Source organism: Balaenoptera borealis, assembly GCF_965194805.1.
Source record: "Balaenoptera borealis genome assembly, chromosome: 2".
In the NCBI taxonomy this organism is placed as follows: domain Eukaryota; kingdom Metazoa; phylum Chordata; class Mammalia; order Artiodactyla; family Balaenopteridae; genus Balaenoptera; species Balaenoptera borealis.
This window is the reverse complement of record NC_138867.1, coordinates 93,262,950-93,284,841: the sequence shown is the minus strand read 5'-3', so window position 1 is coordinate 93,284,841 and position 21,892 is coordinate 93,262,950. Positions and strand designations below refer to the sequence as shown.

At 39.2% G+C, this 21,892-nt stretch overlaps 1 protein-coding gene across 2 annotated transcripts in view; it reads left to right on the top strand.

Annotated features, from left to right (window-relative positions):
• Nucleotides 1-481: 481 nt before the first annotated feature.
• The window catches only part of DCP2 (decapping mRNA 2), a 51,849-nt gene continuing 30,438 nt past the window's right edge, over nt 482-21,892 (top strand). For both annotated transcript variants that reach the window (XR_014239764.1, XM_082378224.1), the window contains exons 1-4: nt 482-759; nt 13,214-13,365; nt 19,563-19,690; nt 20,106-20,204. Coding sequence is in view for 1 of the 2 variants with exons in the window: in XM_082378224.1 (XP_082234350.1) it covers nt 707-759; nt 13,214-13,365; nt 19,563-19,690; nt 20,106-20,204 (432 nt within the window). In the remaining variant the exon portion in view is untranslated. The remainder of the gene's footprint in view (nt 760-13,213; nt 13,366-19,562; nt 19,691-20,105; nt 20,205-21,892) is intronic.

Genomic DNA, 21,892 nt, shown 5'->3' with positions numbered 1-21,892 from the left:
GAACGAGGTGAGCCACCACAAAAATGACAACTCTCTTGGGGGTTTGTAGCGAAAGGAGACACAGCCATTGGCCTGGAGTTGCTGGGGGCGGCGGTAAGTGTGTGTGCGGGATATCTGGTGACAGGAACCACGCATGCACACTCGTGCTGAAAGCGCCCACGGGCTCTGCAGTACAGAGGTCGGAGCGCCTGCTCGGTCACGGAGCGGAGGTGCAGACCACGCCGAACTCCTGGATATTGGTCTTGGGATCTAGTGGGAAAACCTGAGCCCTCGAGACTTCCTAATAGTGCGAAGGAGGCAGGGTGCGCATGCGTCTATCCATCTCAAGGCCCAGTCCAAGGCGGCGGGAAGTTGGTTTTCTGAGTAGCAACTGAGCAGCTTGAAGACGGATTGGAGCCGACGGACCAATAAACAAACGTCTCATTGGCTTAGTTTGCTCAGGCTGCCGGTTCTCCAGCTTCCCATTGGGCCTTTCAAGCAGAGCAGGGGCGTGGCTCCCGGGGCTCCGCCCCCGCACCGCGGCCCAGCCTCGGGGTCCCAGGCTGAGGGAGCCGGGCGGAAGTGAGCGGGTCCCGCCCCTTCCCCCTCTCGTTTTCGTTGGAACCGCCGCCGCCGCCGCCGCCGTCGTCGTCTGCTCTCCGTGCCGTACCCTCGGTCCCCGGCCGCGCGGAGCCGGGATGCACTGCTCCTGCTGTGGGTCCTCATCATGGAGACCAAACGGGTGGAGATTCCCTGCAGCGTCCTGGACGATCTCTGCAGGTACTGGGGCGCCCCTCGCTGCTCCGGCCCCCTGTCGTCCCCTGCTCTTTTTTTCTAAGTTTCGGCGACCCCGGACGCCTCCGCGTCTCCTCCCCCGGCTCACATCCTTGTCCGGGCTTTCCCGTCCCGCCGCTGCTCCCTTTCCCCGTCGACCCTTATCTCGGACGACACCACCCCTCTTTTTCCGCCGCAGCCTCCCTGTTTCTCACGCCCCCCTCCATTCCTCCTCGCGCAGCGCTGGAATTTCCTCATTTTCTTAGTTCCCCAGCTACTTTGGTTTCCCCGCAAGCGAAGCCGCTTCGCCAAAGCCTGGATCTTTGGCATTTTGGGGCAGCCCCTCCCCCCTCCCATTGCTTTTTCTGGCTCTCCGGCTTTCACAGACTGTTTTACCCCCTCCTCCCTCCATCACATTTCCCCAATTCTGTTGAAAGACTCCAAGGTTTTTAAGTCTTAGAATCCCAGGTTCTCGGACCTACGCAGGGAGCAATTTTAAAATTTACCTTTTCCCCGGAGTATTCTTATGGGTCCGTGGCGTTCTCTGTAAATTGCTGTAAAGAATTATTCTTTTGTTCATCCCCAAACTTATCATTGGAAGTGGGGAAAAAAGTCTGGAGTTGCTTTCCCCACCCACCCCCGCCACCCCCAATCTCTTAATTATCCTTCTTAAAGGAAATTCTCATCCGCTGGGTTTTAACTCCTGGAGTACTTTTACAAGAGAAATTTCCTGCGTTCTTCTCTCTTGTTGGCTATGATTTCAGATAGCCAAGCAAGTGTAAAATGGCCTTAAAATTTTACTTCAGGAAAAGGAAATCTTTTTGGTGCAGTAATACCCTGAGTTGTCGTCGGTGTAAGTGGGTTGTGAAGTAATTTTAATTACAAATGAGTGAAAGCTCTGATTAAAACAAACACATTTCACGTATTTATGTCTAAAAGTCTGACTTTTAGTAGTTGTGTCGCATTCACGCCTCTTTTAATGGGAAAGGAAGAACTAATACTTGTGGAGTTATTACTGAGTGCCAGGCAGGCACTGGCTGCTCTCTTCACATGTATCATTTAATCCTCGAAACCACCCTATTTGGTAGGTGCAGTTTTTTCCATTTTCATCTGACAGACTCAGGTTGTAATTTTACACAAGGTCACATTCATCTTAATTTAGAAAATCAAGATTTAAGACCTAGGGCTTTTTCTCTTTAATGTCTGCTTTTTTTCCTACGCAGGTGGATGAAATAGAAAGTCAAGTCTAATGTTATATCCTCACAAAAGAAAAGTACATGTAGATAAGTAAATAGACTAGTTCTGCAACCACTGAGAATTAACATCACTGTACTTCTTTAGTGATGGTATGATTATAACTTTTGGAATACGATAGACTCGAATGAACCACTTAAAAGGCACTCATTTTCTATGATCATTTTTCTTAAGAAAAAAAGAGGTTTGATGTCTGTCTTAGGTAAATGACTGGAAGAACATATACCAGATGTGGGATTACGATTTTTATCTTCTTATTCATGTTTCCAAGATTTTTTAGAGGATGTACATTTTATAGTTAGAAAAATTAAATATGAGTAGTATTTGGAAAGGTGAGCAATTGTTTATGTATGAATTAATAGGGATACAGGTGATTTAGAAAAGATGGGTAATCTTATACTTTTTACAGGCATCTAAACTAATTGTCCCATTAGTATTGGGTTTATTTTGTATATTATGGAGGATTACATCATTTAAAGAAGTCATATCACCATTATGAAGGTGGTTGATTTTATGTGTGTAATCTTACTTAAAAATAATGGTGTTGTGTTTTGTAGACTTCATGTTAAACATCTGTTGTGTTAAATAAAGATTCTTGTTTTTCTAGTTGGTGTATTTAAGCTATTTTATACAAATTTTTTGGAACAGAGAAATATTTCTTTTTTTCCTTTAAGAAAATTTTTTGTAATCACTGTGTTTTGGCTCTGTAAGAATGATGTGTTTAAAAATTAGGGCTAGCCACTTGTTAAACTAATAGTGAAACTGTTACCAAACCAAACTTGCGTCTACTCGCCTGACGTGCAGCAAAGCCTATACTGACACTGGTTGTGGTTGAAGGGAAGTACTGCATTTATTGCTGGGCCATGCAAGGAAGAATGGACAGTTCATGCGCAAAAGACAAACTCCCCAATGGCTTTCAGGGAAGGGTTTTTAAAGGCAAGATGAGGGAAAGGGTCCAGGGTGAGTCATCAGCTCGTGGACATCCTTCTGATAGGTTGGTGGTGAGGTAACAGGGTGGCATTTTAGGAATCTCAAATTATCAACCTGGTTTCAAGGGTCTGAGGTCTGCTTGCTGGTGGTTAGCATGCAGTTGACTTCTTCCACCTGGTGGGGGTTTTAGTTTCTGCAAAACAACTTTGGGATAGGGCTCAGGATATTATCTATAGGCCTTGAGGAGGAACTAAAGGTCCTTGACTTTGTTTTATGGCTAAGCCATTATCATTTTGTCATGCTAGACTGCTTTCCTTTGTTTCTGCATTTTCTTGCTTCTCTGAACCAAATTTAGTCTAGGAGGGTAAAACTTTTCTGTGAATAAGAGGTGACTGATAGGGGGTGGGGATGTCTTTTCCCAGGAAGGCTCCTGCTCCGTTTTAAAACCAAATAACCATTTCTTAAAACTTGAGGTTTTAAAAGTAATACCATTTTTCAAGTTAATATTTATAATATCTTTGTTGATTAAAGATTTTTAAAATTTTTATTTATTTAAAAATTTATTATTTTTGGCTGTGTTGGGTCTTCATTTCTGTGCGAGGGCTTTTCTCTAGTTGCGGTGAGCGGGGGCCACTCTTCATCGTGGTGCGCGGGCCTCTCACTATCGCGGCCTCTCTTGTTGCGGAGCACAGGCTCCAGACGTGCAGGCTCAGTAGTTGTGGCTCACGGGTCTAGTTGCTCCGCGGCATGTGGGATCTTCCCAGACCAGGGCTCGTACCCGCGTCCCCTGCATTGGCAGGCAGACTCCCAACCACTGCGCCACCAGGGAAGCCCTAATTTATTTATTTACATGTGTATGTATGTATGGCTGCGTTGGGTCTTTGTTGCTGTGCCCAGGCTTTCTCTAGTTGCGGTGAGCGGGGACTACTCTTTATTGCGGTGCACAGGCTTCTCTTGTTGCGGAGCATGGGCTTCAGTAGTTGTGGCGCATGGGCTCAGTAGTTGTGGCTCTTGGGCTCTAGAGTGCAGGCTCAGTAGTTGTGGCTCACGGGCTTAGTTGCTCCGCGGCATGTGGGATCTTCCCGGACCAGGGCTTGAACCCGTGCCCCTGTATTGGCAGACGGGTTCTTAACCCCTGCGCCACCAGGGAAGTCCTGTACTTCTTTTTTAAGTACCTGCTGATTTATAAGTTTGGTCTTGACTCTTGTTTTTACTCTCTTTGTGTCTTCTCCAGTTTTACTTCTTATGATCAGTACCTGTAAGGGTCTTTTTGCTTTGTGTTATTTTGATTTTTGATAAATTACATAGTCCTGCTAATCTTGTCTATGTCAGTTATTGACCATATAGTAATATGTTTTGGAGGAATGTAAAATTTGAGAGTGATTTTTATGTGAAACATTAGAGCAAGAGACTTAAATTTTCAAGATGTGACTTTATAACCATTAGACAGCTTATAACCTAAGACATGAAATGTTATTTTTCAGGTGGTTGAATATGGGACATTTCAGTTACAGGAATACTGTGCAGCCATTAGAAATTCCTCAGGCAGTTAGCAAACAGTAAACTGAAGGAAAATGTTTGTGTCTTGAAAATGTACACAATATTACTACTGAGGGTAATAACTAGTCATTTTATGCCCTTTGTTAAAACAAATTTTTAAATGTTTTGTATATGTATGTTTGTGTGCATGCACAGGAGAAGTCTGAAAGTAATATATACACCAAACTGATAAAACTGGTGACTTCTGGGTGAAATGGAATTGGAGGAGAGGAATGGAAGACTGTGGTCTAAAATGCTTTAGTGAACCAAAATTACTTTATAATAAAACATGTAGGTGTATGTAAAAAAGTAAATCAGCACCATTTTATGGTGATATTTGCCTTTGGTGCGCCATGATTTTTGACATTAAAAGTAAAATACGTAGTTTTTCAGTACTATTTAAATTATCTTATTAAATATTTGGAAAGCATGTTTTTAAAGTAAAAACTGAAAACTGCAGTTTGGTAAGTTATTTCTCTGAAAGAAGTGTTTGGAGTTTTTTATAAGCCTCGTTAAGAATTAAATTGTAAAGCCACTCCAGTGTTAAAAGGAGAAAGGTATTTTCTAGCAACTAATGTTGCTGCTATTTTGGTGATCGCATAGGTTAATTAAATAATTTGTGTTTATCTTCATCTTGCCATCTTAGTGTTCAGTTCACCGGAAACATTTTTGTATTAATTGTAGTCCTTGTGCTAATGCTTTGTCTATCTGTGGGAACATTGGAAAGGTGACATTTTTGTTAGGTGGAGAAATTTTTACCATAACAAAATATTGTGGAAAGCATTTTATTTTAGCTATTAAAATATACATATGTATGTATATACAAACACTTAAATCTTTAAAACAGATCAAAAACATTCACAGAATGAAAGCATTGAAGTTTAATTTTCCTGTATCAAAATTTCCTATTTCTTACAAAGTTTCTTAAAGAAGTTAGCCTTTCAGTATTAAAAATGTACTCATCTGTAAGGTTTAAAAAAAAATCAAACAGTACAGATGAATTTATAAAATGAAAAGCAGCAGTCTCTTGCCCTACCCCTTTTATCCCAGTTCTGCTCTCCAGACTTTTACCTGTTTTGTGTTCAGTTTTCTGGTGGATATTTCAATATTTTAAAGTATACTTGCACCAGTTTCTATCAACTTTAGATATTAGATTGAGGATTTAGTGTATCTTGGTAGATTATTATTATTATTATTTTTAAAAGTTTTGTTTATTTATATTTATTTTTGGCTGTGTTGGGTCTTCGTTTCTGTGCGAGGGCTTTCTCTAGCTGCGGCAAGCGGGGGCCACTCCTCATCGCGGTGCGCGGGCCTCTCACTGTCGTGGCCTCTCTTGTTGCGGAGCACAAGCTCCAAACGCGCAGGCTCAGTAATTGTGGCTCACGGGCCCAGTTGCTCCACGGCATGTGGGATCTTCCCAGACCAGGGCTCGAACCCGTGTCCCCTGCATTGGCAGGCAGATTCTCAACCGCTGGCGCCACCAGGGAAGCCCAATCTTGGTAGATTATTAAGTGAGGGTTTAGTTTACACTTACTGTTGCACTTGTCCTACTTCCAATACAGTTATATCACTATTTTAAATTGTTCCATTGGTTACCTTCGTGACTTTAATATACTTAAAGTTATATTTCTGTTTTACGGACTTCAGTGTCTCTTGAGTCTGTATTTGATAAGGTGAGGAAGTTAGTGCCCCATCATTTCTTCCATTTCTTACCCATTCCCTCAGTTTCTATCCAGGTGAACTTAAAATAGAAGTTAAGATTGATAGTAGTTACATTACATTTTGTAACCTTATGATATCTTATACGTTTTGCTACTGGTTGATAGCAAAAGCTGAATAATAATAATGGCATTTGTTATACATTATTACTATGTAAATATTTTTCACAGTAGAGGCAAGTCTACAATGGTTAGGATTTTGTTTCTTTTCCATCTGGCCATAGTCAAGATCCTTTTGTAAGAATCTTGAAAGAGAATGAATGTCCTAATGAATTCTCTTTTCTTACATTCTACGAATTGCTCAAAATAATACAGTTTAATTTTTCTTTTGGAGAAGGAAGCATATGATTTGTTCACTATTCCCTGATTCCTTCTAGCTATTCTTGAAATAATTTTTTCCCCTTTTGTTCTGATTTTGACTTTTTGCTTCATGTTTGGACTGTGATTCTCTTGTACATTTACCCTTCTCCCCCAACATGCCCAAAGTTTCTTGCTGCCGTCCACCATCACCCCCTCATCTGCTCCTTTATTTTTTATTTATTTTTTTTAAAGATTCTTTTTTATTTTTTTAAGTTTTTAATTTATTTTTGTATTTTTGGCTGTGTTGGGTCTTTGTTGCTGTGTGCACACTTTCTCTAGTGGCGGTGAGCGGGGGCTACCGTTCGTTGCGGCACGCGGTCTTCTCATTGCGGTGGATTCTCTTGTTGCAGAGCACGGGCTCTAGGTGCGCGGGCTCAGTAGTTGTGGCTCATGGGCTCTAGAGCGCAGGCTCAGTAGTTGTGGCACACGGGCTTAGTTGCTCCGCGGCATGTGGTATCTTCCCGGACCAGGGCTCGAACCCGTGTCGCCTTCCTTGGCAGGCGGATTCTTAACCACTGCACCACCAGGGAAGTCCCTGCTCCTTTATTATATCCTTGGTCTTACCCTCAATCATACTAGTATCTACTGTTCTACCGAATTCTTTTTTCCTGGAGAATGCCATTTTGGAGATTTCCACTCTCTTAGTCTAATCTGGACTGGTTGCTTCTTAGTCTTGCCAAACAAGTGGCACACTAGAATTTCCTTTCCCAGCTCTCCCAGGTTATATCTCTTCTTTCTTGAATCCTGTTTTATGCTTTCTTGGTTTTCATTCTTGTTTAGCTGGTGTACATTCTAAAGTAATTTTCTTTGAGGGGGTCATTAGAGAGTAAACTTTCTGAGTCCGTATGTGACTGAAATGTCTCTTTTTCTTCTCACAGTTATGTTTCCAGGTGGTCCAGGGTCCACACTTTCAGTACCAAGGTTCCAGGAGATATCCTCAACACTGTCTTTTCTTCACAACCAGTTTTTTAATGTGTTTAATTTTTTCTTTGTCACGAATTAGATTTTCCTTAGACATTGGGTGAGTTTTTGGTTGCTGTTTCATATTTAAGATGAGGCTGTAGAGGGACTTAACTTGTTGATAGGCTTCTTTATGAGAGTAGATAGGGAGCTGACCTTTACGCTGGGAGACTGATAGGCTTCTTTATGAGAGTAGATAGGGAGCTGACCTTTACGCTGGGAGACCCTTGAATACCAGTGTGTAGGAGTTTTGCTTTGGGGTGCCAACACTCAAACCTATCTGCTAAAGTTAGAAAAGGGCCTTGGGTGTTGTTCCTCCTTCCCCCACCTTTTGTAGGAGAAACTCCTGACTGTCAGAGGAATGAAAGAAGAGTGGATGTTCTCCTATTACATAAATAGACCTCTCTGTTACCCTTTTTAAAAGTTTTATTTCTTCTCATCTTCCAGCTTACCTTTCTTCATTTGGGGCTTTTCTGGATTGGGATAGGAATGGGATTGGATTTCTCTGTCTTAGGCACTTTCTTACCCCATTTTAGATTGTGGTTAGTATCCTCTAGAAATTTGTTGAAATGCAAATTTTTAAAAAATTTTACTTATTTTATTAATTTATTTTTGGCTGCGTTGGGTGTTAGTTGCTGCACGCGGGCTTTCTCTAGTTGCGGCGAGCTGGGGCTACTCTTCATTGCGATGTGCGGGCTCCTCATTGTGGTGACTTCTTTTGTTGTGGAGCACAGGCTCTAGGCACGCGGGCTTCAGTAGTTGTGGCACTTGGGCTCAGTAGTTGTGGCTCGCAGGCTCAGTAGTTGTGGCGCACGGGCTTAGTTGCTCCGTGGCATGTGGGATCTTCCCGGACCAGGGCTCGAACCTATGTCCCCTGCATTGGCAGGTGGATTTTTAACCACTGCACCACCAGGGAAGTCTGAAATGCAAATTTCTAGTTAAAAATAGTAGATTGAACACAAACATCTACTCCACAAAAAGAGTAAAGTTTAACAATTTTAAATGCATAACCCCACAAGAAAAGGAAGATCGGGTGAAGGGATGAGCAACAAAACTTGGAAATCATACAGCAGAAGGGAAAGTGGCATATGACTTAGCAGACCTGACAGAGTGAAAGACTACTGTAGTAGTCTACTTCAGAATTAGAGAATATTGAAAAGTGGCAGAAGTGAGTTTATGCATCCTGTATACATATTGAAAACCATCCTTCTTCCCCTGCTCAGCTCCCAGAATGTGGCAGCCTGGGCTTTACCCTCCAGATAGGAGATTGGAAGGTTCTTGTCTAGGTGATCTGACTAGCCCATGAGGAAACACCTAAAGATAACTAACATTGGAGGTTCCTTGATTAAATGGCTCAGCCTGATCACCTTAAATGGCGCCTCATAGTTTGACAACCTTCCTAATTAGCTTTGTGGTCTATCACATTAAATACAAACATCTGAAATAGGCCTCTTAACACAAAAGGTAGAGCATAAAACTAACAAGAACAAAAAAAGCAACTGAAAAGAATCAAACTATGCAGGTAGAAGAAAACTTTAAAACAAAAAAACCCCTCAAAACTACATTGATCTCCTTAGATAGGTAGGTTTTTACAGTCATGGAATAACAAAATTATCTGTGAAAGCATAATTTAAACAATTAAAAATAGCCTTTGGAATTTTAAATATGAGAGTAGAAACAAAAACCTCAATAGATGGCTTGCAAGAGACCGTTTCCCCAAAGTAAGGGGGCTTGAGAAATTAGAGATAGGAAATATCAGAGAAAAGTGAAGAATCAAAGGATCAGTCCATGAGGTCCTTTAGTACTGAAGGAGGTGAGTTTCTAAATAGGTAAAGTCCATTGAATGGGTGATGCAGTAGATGAATAATAGACAACTGGGAAATTTCAGAACATTGAGGATAGAAGGAAGAACCTGGAAGCTTCCAGTCTGAAAAAACAGGTTGGACAAAGGAATCTGAGTGGCTTCAGTCTTCACATCAAAATTATAGGCTGGCAGGAGTGGGCACTGTCTTCAGGATTCTGAAGGAAAATGATTTCCAACCTGGAATTCTTTACCTAGCCAAAGTGTCAAGTGTGAGGATAAAAATATTCTCAAATTCACCATGTCTTAATATTAATCTCCCCTGCATCCTTTTTCCAGAAGGCATGGGAGGATGTACTTCATGAAAATAGGAAGTACATTAATTAGGAGGAAGACAGGATGAGATCTAAATTCAGGATGGGGCTTCCCTGGTGGCGCAGTGCTTAAGAATCTGCCTGCCAATGCAGGGGACACGGGTTCGAGCCCTGGTCCTGGGAAGATCCCACATGCCGTGGAGCAACTAAGCCCGTGTGCCACAACTACTGAGCCTGTGCTCTAGAGCCCGCGAGCCACAACTACTGAGTTAGCGTGCCACAACTACTGAAGCCTGCCTGCCTAGAGCCTGTGCTCTGCACGGAAGAGAAGCCACTGCAATGAGAAGACCGCGCACCGCAACGAAGAGTAGCCCCTGCTCGCCGAAACTAGAGAAAGCCCGCGCACAGCAACGAAGACCCAATGTAGCCAAAAATAAATAAATAAAATACATTTATAAAAAAAAAAAATACAGGATGGAAGCGTTGGGAACTATAGGATGCTAGTGAAAGGATAGTATAGGATGACAGATGTGTATTATGTGAAGTGACAACCACTCCAGACTGGAACAGATCAGAAGGCTCAGGGATAGTCTTCAAGATGAAACCGATGTGTCTGAATTAACATCTTGAGAAAAAAAATTTAGGAAACTAGTGGAAGATTGAGTTAGTGACAAGTATAGAGAAAACAAAGCAAAGACAATGACGACATTTATTAATTAGTGGGAGAACAAAGGATTGTGCTTAAAAGGGAAAACAATCGTAGCTTGTCACATGGCTTAGTCGTGAATTGCGTTTGCAGAGTCATAGTAATGTAAAGACTGAATTTTTTATCTAACCCGGTGGTTATCAACTGGGAGTGATTTTGCTCTCCTCAGGGAACTTTGGCAGTGGTTGGAGATCTTTTTGGTTGTCACAGCTTACTGGAGAGTGCTATTGACATCTAATAAGCAGAGGCTACGGATGCTGCTAAACACCTACAGCACACAGGACAGCTCCTCTCAACATACAGTTATCAGTTCCAGGTGTCAATAGTGCTGAAGTTAACAAACTAACCAAACTAAGATACCATTTTGTTGGGAAGATGGAGAGATGAGAATGGTGTGTAGAATGAGAGTGGGAGGACTGGAGTTGTTAATTCTTCAGCTTCCATAATGGAAATCAATAGAAAATGTCCCAAACTGAGAAAGTAAGAAATAGCAGACAGGTGTTTTTTTTGAGACTTGGTGTAAGTTAAATAAAATCAGATAAAAGGAAGACTAGTTTTTGCAGTGCTTTTTGTCTTTGTGTATCATCTACTGGCTAGTCTGAGACTTGGGCAATGGTCTGTCTCATACATAGTTCAGCTCACAAAGTGTGTGGTATGCTGTTTGTATTCTAATCCAAGTTTGTGCAGTTTGGGGTTGAGCCTCAGAGTTCATAAACAATTTCGTGGGACCATTTTCCTGAGCTGTTCCTTTTCTGCTATCTCCCTGGTACTTCTTGGCTCCCCTTTTTGAGGAAATTGAATATTGAAAAATGGCAAAAATGGAAAGGCGCTCTACCACACATTTCATGTGACTCTGCTCATGCCTGGGACCAAGCAGCTGGAGGTTAGAAGTAAAATAAGCAATGGACGTTGGCTCTAATCTCTTGGGACCTCCCAGCTCTTGCTATCGGAGAGGAAGTTTCCCGTCCATCAAAGTTTTAGTCTCTGTGGATCTCTGTTACAGCCACTGTTGCTGCCAAGTCTAACCAGTGTGGCATTGCTTGGGCGCTGGGGCATGAGAGAATGGAGAAAAGAGAGGGGGAATTTCCCCCACTGTCTCCGAGTGTTAATAGATTCCTTTAGATGCCTTTCTTGATCCTTGAGGGCTTTTGGAGGTCACTTCTAACCCCCAATCCAGCTAGGGGATATTGGAGGGTGAAAAATGGTAAATTTGGATATTCATCATCTTCCCCAATCTTTCTCCTGCTGTTTACTTTTCACAGTCCTCAAACAGCTGCTCCATGTACTTTGTCCCGGTTTTATAGCTACGTTTTATGGGAGGGACAGAGTGGAGTGTGCTTACTCCATCTTACCTTTCAAAGATAAATTGTAACTATCAGTATGTCACTGTAAGTATATGCAGACAATTTGCTAGACTGTGGGAATAAAAGTATGCAAAGATATCTCAGTGAAGTAATTTGGAAGAGTTTATGGACAGTAATAGTAAAAATTAGATAATTACTATAATGGAGGAGTTGAAAGAGTTTATAAATCTGTTCAGAGGAGTCTGATATACCTATATAGGAGATACAGTGTTTGTTAAGTCATGAGGGATGAATTATAAGTTTGCTAGATGGACAAGAGAAGGGAATAGATATAGTATGTGGATGGCAATTTCGGACATTACTAAGAATTAGGTATCACTGGGTATAAAGAACCTTACAGAGTGATAGAGGCGGTGCAGGTGAGCAGGCACTGGATCTTGAATGCCGTATGGAAGAGCTCAGAGTTTTATATCTTAGATTATGCCATTAGCATTGCATGTTACATGTCTTGGTTTTAGTGTAGATGCAGTTTTAAGCTCCTTTCCCCATTGTTTTTCTATATTGAATTGTAGATTATCATACATACATTTGTCTTAACATTTACTTATTCAATCCCCTGTTGGAATGCTACGTTATTTTTATAATTTAAAAGCATTTTTTTTTTTTGAGGTTTGATTTGAAACTTGAAAACAACAAAGAACATTTAGCACCACAGCTAGTGAATAGTGTAAGTGATCAAACTGGGTGATGCTATTTTTAATTTTAGAAAATGACTCTAAAAACCAGTGGATTTCTTTTATGTAGTTCAGTCTTTAAAGGTCGCTAGAAAAAAAGTTACAAAAATGCTAAGCGTGGAAGAAGCTTAATGGTGGTTGCTTAATGAGTCCTGTAGATCACATAAATTTTGACTTGTTGCATAAAAAAGGGGTTAATTATCTTAATCATATATATACATATGTGTATATAATATAGTGCACACTTATACTATGTATTAAAATAAATGTCCCTTCCTCCCTCTGAATGTACTTGGAAAAGACAATTTAGGTTTTTTTAAAAGTGAGTGTATTTGAAAGTTATTTTGAACTCAGGTTCTTCAGATGAGCTTTTTGGGAAATCTGGTCTATTAATGATTTCTTTAATATTTTTTTGTAATATACTTTAAATAGGAAGATTAAGCAGCTAACATCTTTTCTATTTGAGTATATGAATATATTTGTATATATTGTTTGAAAATATTACCAGACATGGGAGGGAATCCTAGTGAAGTTTGTTTTCTTGCTTACCTTTAATTTATTGTTGGAGAGCTCTTAAGTTTATCTCTGTACTTGTGAACAGAGGGTAGATGGCCTCTTAAAAAAATTATATTATGAATGAGATACATGTGATATCTCTCTTTTTTTTTTTAAAAGACTCATCTTCCCTGTAGTAATTTCCTGCCAGTTTTGCTTCCTTGATCAGTACTGCTCTGGGTCCCTTTTCTATGTTGGTGGGTCAGGAGTGAAGCAATTAAAAAGGTTAAAATAAATTGTTATGGTTTGTAAATGTAATTTTTGTATGTTTTTTGTTTTTGACAGCCGATTTATTTTGCATATTCCCAGCGAGGAAAGAGACAATGCTATCCGAGTGTGTTTTCAGATTGAACTTGCCCATTGGTTTTACTTGGATTTCTACATGCAGAACACACCAGGATTACCTCAGTGTGGGATAAGAGACTTTGCTAAAGCTGATATCCTTTTTATTACTATAATGAATGTCTTTCATTCTTATTAATAAGGTATTTTAGCACAAATTTTCTTTTGCTTGTCGTTGAGATTTATAACCTTTTAGACAAAACATACTTGATTTCTAAAAATTGTCAAAAATGTAAAACATATATATATGGTTTGTGCCTGATTGTGATAGGTACAGTTTGATAGTACAGTTGTACCTCGATATTTATGGGGATGGTTCCAGGACCACGCCCCTTCCCGCAGGATACGAAAATCCATGGATGCTCAGGTTCCTTAGACTGTGTAAAATGGCAAAGTACAGTCAGTCCTCGGTATCTGCGGGTCCTACATCTGGATACTGGGGGGCCAACTGTATTCTTATTTTTGTGTTGAGGACCCCCTAAAATGTGCAGTGATAATTAGAATTGAATTTGATTTTCTTTTTTTTCAAATGTAGCCAGCCTATTTCTAGGACTGATCTGTTTTTTACATTCTTCTCGCTGTTCCACTTAACTGGATGATCTTTATTCAGATTACTACCTTTCTGGGATAGAAATTCTTAAATAAGTATTGAGTACTTGCTGTGTTCAAAGCAGTTTTTGGGTCTGTGGCAAATTCAAAGAAGTCCTTGCCTTTAGAGAAGCTTTTGTTCCTCCCTATTTACAAATAAAATAGAAACATGTCATCATTTATTAATTATAAGATTGACATGAATATTTAAGATTATAAAAGAAGCTATGTCACAAGGCAAAAAAATTGATGAACTGCTAATGCTTCTTATACTAAGTGTTTTTAGAATTTGGCAAAAGGTGGAAAGATTTTAGGCAAAGCTATATTTTTAAGGGAATATAGAATTTTCTAAACAGGCTGGAGTGGGAAATATGTTGCAGGTAAAGAAAAGGGACTGAGCAAAATTGGAGAGTTGGAAAGGATAAGGGATATTTTGGGAAGTAAATTAGTTTGTATTGAGTTTCTTACAGGGATACAAGAGGGGATATGGATGGAAGTTATATAGGGGGAATTTGTGGGGTTTTAAATCTTGAGCCAAACTGCTTTGGTTTTTATTCTCTAGGTCATTGTTTTTAACCATAAATCATGTGCTCAGATGCAATTGTACCCACAAGTTCACTGTACTACACCAGTTGGAGTAGAGTTGGAGTAGGGATAGGTGACGTAAAATAACCCTCATACTCAGCTCCCTATGCTTTTTCTTGACTGTATGAAATAAGGAACCCCTTAGGGTTCTGTAGAAAATGGATGAAACTCTGTTTATTCTGCATTACTGTTAACCATTGAAAGTTTTTGAGCAAGGCTAAGTCAAGCATATTACTCAGACCATTTGAAAATGGTATTCAAGAAAACTTATTTGGCAGGACAGGTTGAACCACAAGGACTGTTAAATACTTGAGATATGGAGCAGTAAGGTCCTGACCATAATAGAAGGACTACAAAGAAAAGACAGAAGAGACAGATTTCAGTGGCAGAAATGCTCAAGCTGTTAGACAGATTAAATGTGGAGAAGTAAACGAAAAAATCAAAGGGGAATAGAAGTACCGTTGAGCACTGTCTTTGTTAAAGTCTTGGTAGCAGGTTTTATGAAGAAATCATAGAAGACTTTGCTTTTAAGGAGCTATAAACATGATTAAAACAGGAAAGTTGTCTTCTGCGGTTTTGGTCTGTTTTGCATAGACTTAGGGTTCTACCAGAGCAACTATACATACTTTGGGGTTCTGGGTAAGATTTTGTGTGTGTATACACATGAGTTTTAAAAACTTTCCTTGTTATTAAAAAAAAAAAAAAAAGCCTCTGTTCTAGTTAAGTTTCTTTTAATTCATTTATGTGGAGGAAAGAACTTATTGCTAGTGTGGTAGACTTCATTCAGTAATTGAGTGCTTCCTCTGTGCCAGGCATTGTGCAGTGAACAAGGTAGATTTGGTTGCTGTCTTTAAGAAGATTACAGACAGGAAAGGACGTGATTACATTGCAGTCTGTTAGGTTTTGATAAGGTAGCATAGGGTTCAGCAGGAATAGCGAAGAGACTAATCCAACCCAGATTTGGAATTAGATAAAAGTTTTCTTTGGAGGAAGGATCTTGTAGGCCATGTTTGTTTGGACTTTATCCGTAAGAGTAATAAAAGAATATAGGAGATTTAAAAAAAAAAAAACTTTACTTTTGGGAAAAAATTTTAACTTACAGAGAAGTTGAAAGTATATTACAATCAACTGCCATTATACCCTTTTTATGTATTCACCCATTGTTAGCTTTTTGCCATATTTGCTTTATTTCTCTAGGGGTGTTTTGAAAGAAGCTCTGAAGTAGTGTAGGCAGTGAATTGGAGGAACATGAGATTGGAAACCTAGTTAAGATGCTATTTCATTAATTTATGAGTGAGAAATGGAAACCTGTGATAGAAGTGAATAGAAGAGATTAAATTTCAGTGGTATTTGGGAGTAAAATTTGTCTTAACTTGGATGTTTGAGGAAAGGTGGAAGAAGGAATCGAGGATGGTATCCAGGTTTCTGATTTGAACAGTTGAGTGGATGGGTGTGCCATTCCATTTGTAGAAAAATAATGGAGGAGAAATTTTGTGGGGGAATGATGGGCTCAGTTATGGACATGTTGGTTTGTGGTACCTGTGGGATATTGAAGTGGTGAGACTATGTAGAATAAAAGTTAATAGTATGAGCTCTGGAGCCAGATTACTTGGGTTGCCATCCCACCTTTGCCATTTACCAGCTGTGCAACCTTGGGCAAATAGTGGGGCTTTTCTGTGCCTCTGTTTTCTCTTTTGTTAATTTTGCATGGTCTTGTGATTTTTCTTCAGTAAGCACTCAGCAGTGTGGGTATAGAATGGCTGTCCTGGACTTGCTCCTGAGTTGAGGTTTTACTAGGGAGCTGTATTCAGAATAGTGGGGCAAAGAAATTTTGGATATTGCTAAGACATTGATTAAAGTGATGGACCATATTGTTTAGAGAAGGAAATAAAAGCAGGAGGGTGCTAATATGGAGAAAGGAAGACAGTCAAAAATAGATGTAGAATAACAGTGTATTGTGAGTAATTAGAAGACTGCCGTAGAAAATTGTGGTCACAATGTTTTATTCTAATCAAAGTACTATAATAGTTCTGTTGATGGCAAGGTCCAGAATGTTCCTGTGGGAATTGGTCCCAGAAGTGGGCATGGATGTAAAGTACAAGGAATACCAGGAACTGAGCCTGGAGCGTGAGATGAGTTGTCCTTGGGGAGATCGATATCATCTATGATAATGGGAGGATGGAGATTACTATCTAAATGATTGTCGTTAGAGCAGATTTTTCATGTTTTTGCAAAAATGTTAGAATAAAAAGAGTATATAAAAAAATCACTGAATTGCTAAAAAAGAAAGGATGTATGTAATACAAGTAGATATATGTGCTTAAAATTTCTTACATTCTTCATGTAATCAATGCGATCTTCTTCTATCTTTCTCTTAGAACTACTGTGTAGGGCCCAGTAACCCAGATTCAAGACGCAAAATAGTTTGGTTTGGTGGTTAAGAAAATAAGACAGTAGCCAAGTAATGATTTTAGTAAAAATTAGAAAGATAATTAACAATACTCAGAGCATGTCATAGGGTTTTTTAAATTAAATACATTGTCTCATTAAATAAAAATGGTATTCAAAAACTTTCCACTCCCTTGTTTGAATTACTTTATGTACTCCTGAATATGGAGGAGGACTGAAGAGTTGTCAGTGGGGAAATTGATGTCATTTTGGATTGGGTTCTGTTATTTGCTAATTGTGTGGACTTGAGCAAGTACTTTTCAACATTAATTCCAAGTGTATCTTGAACTGTAGTTGGTTGGTTCATCAGCTCACTCATTTTATGGTGATTTTGGGATAGGAAAAAAAGTAGGTAAATGAAGAGTGTGGATAATTTCCAAGGTTATGTCAGTTGATTTAATTTCTTTTGCTAAACCTTTGTTTTTGTTATTCTTTTTAAAGAAGTTGTTTAATGGGTAGAAAAATGAGATAACACTTCATTAGAGAGACGTTGATGCACCTTGAAGTTATGAGGAACATTGTAGGGAGAAGGAAGAGAAAGAAAAAAACTAGATAAGTGTCTTCCTCTTTGAATTATTGGAAGTTACCTATATTCCTGGGGTATATTCATATGTTTTTTTCACTATGGTTAAATTTTTAATGGAAAAAATATCCATTTATTTTAAATTTATAGCTAGATTCAAAAAAATCTGTGGTGACTTCAAAACACATAACGGATTTTACTGAACATCTCAAGCCAGACTTTTATTGAGAAATAACTTCCAGAATTCTAGCAAGCTGATGTAGGACCATAGGGCTTCATGGAATAGTTAATATTATATCCATAATTTATTCTTTTTTTCCCCCCTCCCTAAATAAAGGCAAGGAATGTTTATATTGAGATTAATCTGCTGCCTGTCTTTTAATTACAGTGTTGTTATAGATGGTTGACTTTGTTGAGCTCTTTGAGAACCTTAGTTCTTACTACAACTATAAAACCAAAGCAAAATTTTAAACACAAAGCTGTAGAACTCATAAAATTAGTTTTCATAAAGTGAATTTAATGTGATGTTTTTGTTTAAACCAAACTACTAGTCACAATGTGAATATAATGCTGACTTTAAGGGTGTTTTGATGTGCCTGTACTACAGGTTTTCCCAGAACCTTTCTTTATGTGTTATGAAACCTTCTTTTCTGTGTTGCAATGGAATATCATTTGACCTTAATACACTATTTGCATATTACGTTTTTTTCCGTTTTTAGTAGCCCACAGCAGTTAAAGTGCTAGTACCAATATGGTCTCTAAAATCAAGTAGTGTAGTATTTGATGGATGAGATCATCCAAATGATTGAAAATATGCTCATATTACATGCCTTTACATTAACATAAAAATGAAAAGACAGAATATGTAAGTTTTCATAGAGGACTTGAAGACCCTTGAGAATGTCCTCCATTTGAGAAACGCTATCATAAATTACAATTTTCCCCACAGTTTTCATAATTAACAGTGCTGTAGTGATGAGACATTTGCTAACATGGAGTATTGGAAGCCTGAGCATATACTTTACAGGTTTAGGTTTTTTTTTTTTTTTTTTTAAATAAATTTATTTATTTATTTATTTATTTTTAGCTGTGTTGGGTCTTCGTTTCTGTGCGTGGGCTTTCTCCAGTTGCGGCAAGCGGGTGCCATTCTTCATCGCGGTGCGCGGGCCTCTCACTATCGCGGCCTCTCTTGTTGCGGAGCACAGGCTCCAGACGCGCAGGCTCAGTAATTGTGGCTCACGGGCCCAGTTGCTCCGCGGCATGTGGGATCTTCCCAGACCAGGGCTCGAACCCGTGTCCCCTGCATTGGCAGGCAGATTCTCAACCACTGCGCCACCAGGGAAGCCCAGGTTTAGGTTTTATTTACTTGAAAAAAAAAACTTACTTTACTCAGCCCAATTTTGGGGAGGCATACCCAGTTTCTTTTGAAACAGGCCATACTTTCCTTAAAACCCATATTTACCTTTCTCTATAATTCTTAATAAATCTTCATCTTAAAAATGTTTTAAATTATGAAAGCAATATATATACATGGTAAAGAAATTCGGCAATGTAGAGTGGTATACGTTATCCCTAGTTCTGCTTCCCAGAGTTAGCCACTTCCACTTACTCTTTTTTTTTTTTTTTTGGCCTTGAGGCTTGTGGGATCTTAGTTCCCGACCAGGGGTTGAACCTCTGCCCCCTGCACTGGAAGTGCGGAGCCCTAACCACCGGACCACCAGGGAATTCCCACTTTCACTTATTCTGATGGTTCCTACCTCTTACCAGTATATGTGTATTGTGCTTATATTTCTTGCTGTCAGTTTCAGTATCTGTTGACTCTTAATATGATGAATTCGACCCACTTAACAAGAATTATTCTAAGTGTTCACATGGTCCTGAATTTATTTGTGTTAACTTAGGGAGCCAGAGTATTTGAGTATTCACAATTTACTTGATTTGTGTCTAGGCTAAATGCAAAAGTTAGCAATGGCTTGTTCAAGAGAAAACAAATGTGAAAAGACAAAAGCAAGAAGGATAAACTTAAGTGAGGTGAAGATACGAGTAATTTCATGTAAAATACACAGTTGATTTAAATAGATCTCTTTATGTGTATAAGTGCTTAAGCTGTATTAAGGGAGAAAGTAGCTTCCTTAACACAATGTATACTCTTCAGTCATTGTCCATTTTTGCTGCCTCAAGGTGAAGATGTGGAAAAAATTTTGGATGAATGGAAGGAATATAAAATGGGAGTGCCAACATATGGTGCAATTATTCTTGATGAGACACTTGAAAATGTGAGTGAGAGTAATAAAAGATTTTTAGTGAAATGGTGATCAGCTGTTTTCATCCTAATATGTTGTTTTTATAATGTTCTGAACTGAGGTTTTAAAAATATACTTAGATTTTTAGTGATAAAAGGCCAGATTTTGTATATTTCATCTGCATTCTGGGTCTTAATAATTTATACTTGTTGCAGCATGGCTTATTGCAAAGGAATCACTTGATTTTTGAAGAAATACTTTAAAATGGACAGAATGCCTTTCTTCACAGGAAAAGTAATAGTATATTTAGCTTCCTGGAAGATAGTTAACCAAGTAAAATTACTGGTGATAACAGTTACCTGAAGTAAGGAGAAAAGCACTTTTGGCTTTTAGAAAGGAACATGGGAAAGGAGGGCAAGTTTTATTTTTACCTCTGATTGTTTTGTAGGTATTACTGGTTCAGGGGTACCTAGCAAAATCAGGCTGGGGATTTCCAAAAGGAAAAGTAAATAAAGAAGAAGCTCCTCATGATTGTGCTGCTAGAGAGGTGAGTTATTGCAGTTTGAAACAGTAACATTTGGTGGTTATGCTTTGAGTGTGTTTTTTTAGCCATGGAGACTAACTTGTTTGGATCATTTAATCCTCTTTCCAGAACTTGACTGCATGAAGTAACATCTTTTATAATGTAACTGTTGATTCATTTGTCCACATCTATCATTTATTCTTCTCTCATTTGTTTCCATTTTCTTTCATTGTTCATTTTTTATTCTATTATTTAACTTTTTTTTTAGATGATATCTTCTCCACCTTTCCTTTTAGAATTGGATTTGTTATTGGTTAAATATTTTGGCTATTATAACCTTTGTTTTATGTTTATAGTCTTGGCTTCCAGACAAATGCACAATTTGGGCTTTTCTAAGAAATTTATGTTTGTTGCTCAAAACCCACTCTAGTGTCCTCCCACTGCCTATAGGATGAAGTTTAATTAAGTATTGAAACTCCCTCCCCTACCCCCAATGCAAAACTTAGCCATTCCTAAATTTATCTTTCTTTATTCTTAGTCAAAAGAATGAATTCTTTGGTCTCTGAATTTGATTGATTTGTTTCAGCCTCTAAGCTTTTGCATATGTGATTTCCCTACCTGGAAAGTCCTCTCTTCTTCCTGCCTATTCAAGTCTTATCTAGGTATCTTTCTAGACCCAGCTCAAATTACTCTTTTTCCCTAAAGGACTGCCACCAACTAGCTCTGTATACAGGGCCTGAGTTTCTTTATTTGTAAAATAAGGAAGTTCATTCTTCTTTAAATTCTGTTTTTATTTATTTATTTATTTATTTTTATTTGGTTGCGCCGGGTCTTAGTTGCGGCCGGCGGGCTCCTTAGTTGCGGCTTGCCAGCTCCTTAGTTGCAGCACTTGGGCTCCTTGGTTGTGGCATGCGAACTCTCAGTTACGGCATGCATGTGGGATCTAGTTCCCTGACCAGGGATAGAACCCAGGCCCCTTGCATGGGGAGCACGGAGTCTTAACCGCTGTGCCACCAGGGAAGTCCCTAAATTCTGTTTATTTTAAAATGTAACCAGTCAGCTGTAGCCCACAGTAATCTGAACTTTAATAGCAATTGCTGTCTTTATCATTCGCTTGGCCTTAACTGTATAGTACCTTGTGATATATTGTATACTGTATTCTTATTTATTAGTTCCTAATCATTTATAACATTACACCTTGTCCTTGACATTTGAGAAGTTGAGCTATGAGGAAGTATGATAAAATGGAAAGAGAACTGGCCTAGGAGTTGAAAGGTTTTTGTTCTAGTACAGTTTTAGTATATGTTGTTCAATAGCCTAGAGACTTTGGGCAAGCCTCTGTAAGACATAAAATTTTTTTAAATTAATTTTATTTTTTTGCCTGCGTTGCGTCTTAGTTGCGGCACGCGGGATCTTCATTGAGGCATGTGTGATCTTTTTTTTGTTGTGTGCTGGCTTCTCTCTAGTTATGGCGTGCAGGTTTTCTCTTCTCTAGTTGTGGTGCGCGGGCTCCAGGGCACGTGGGCTCTCTAGTTGAGGTGCCCGGGCTCAGTGGTTGTGGCACGCGGGCTTAGTTTCCCCGTGGCATGTGGGATCTTAGTTCCCCGACCAGGGATTGAACCCGTGTCCCCTGCATTGGAAGGCGGATTCTTTACCACTGGACCACCAGGGAAGTCTCAGATATAACTAGAAACAAGATCTTCATAACTAGA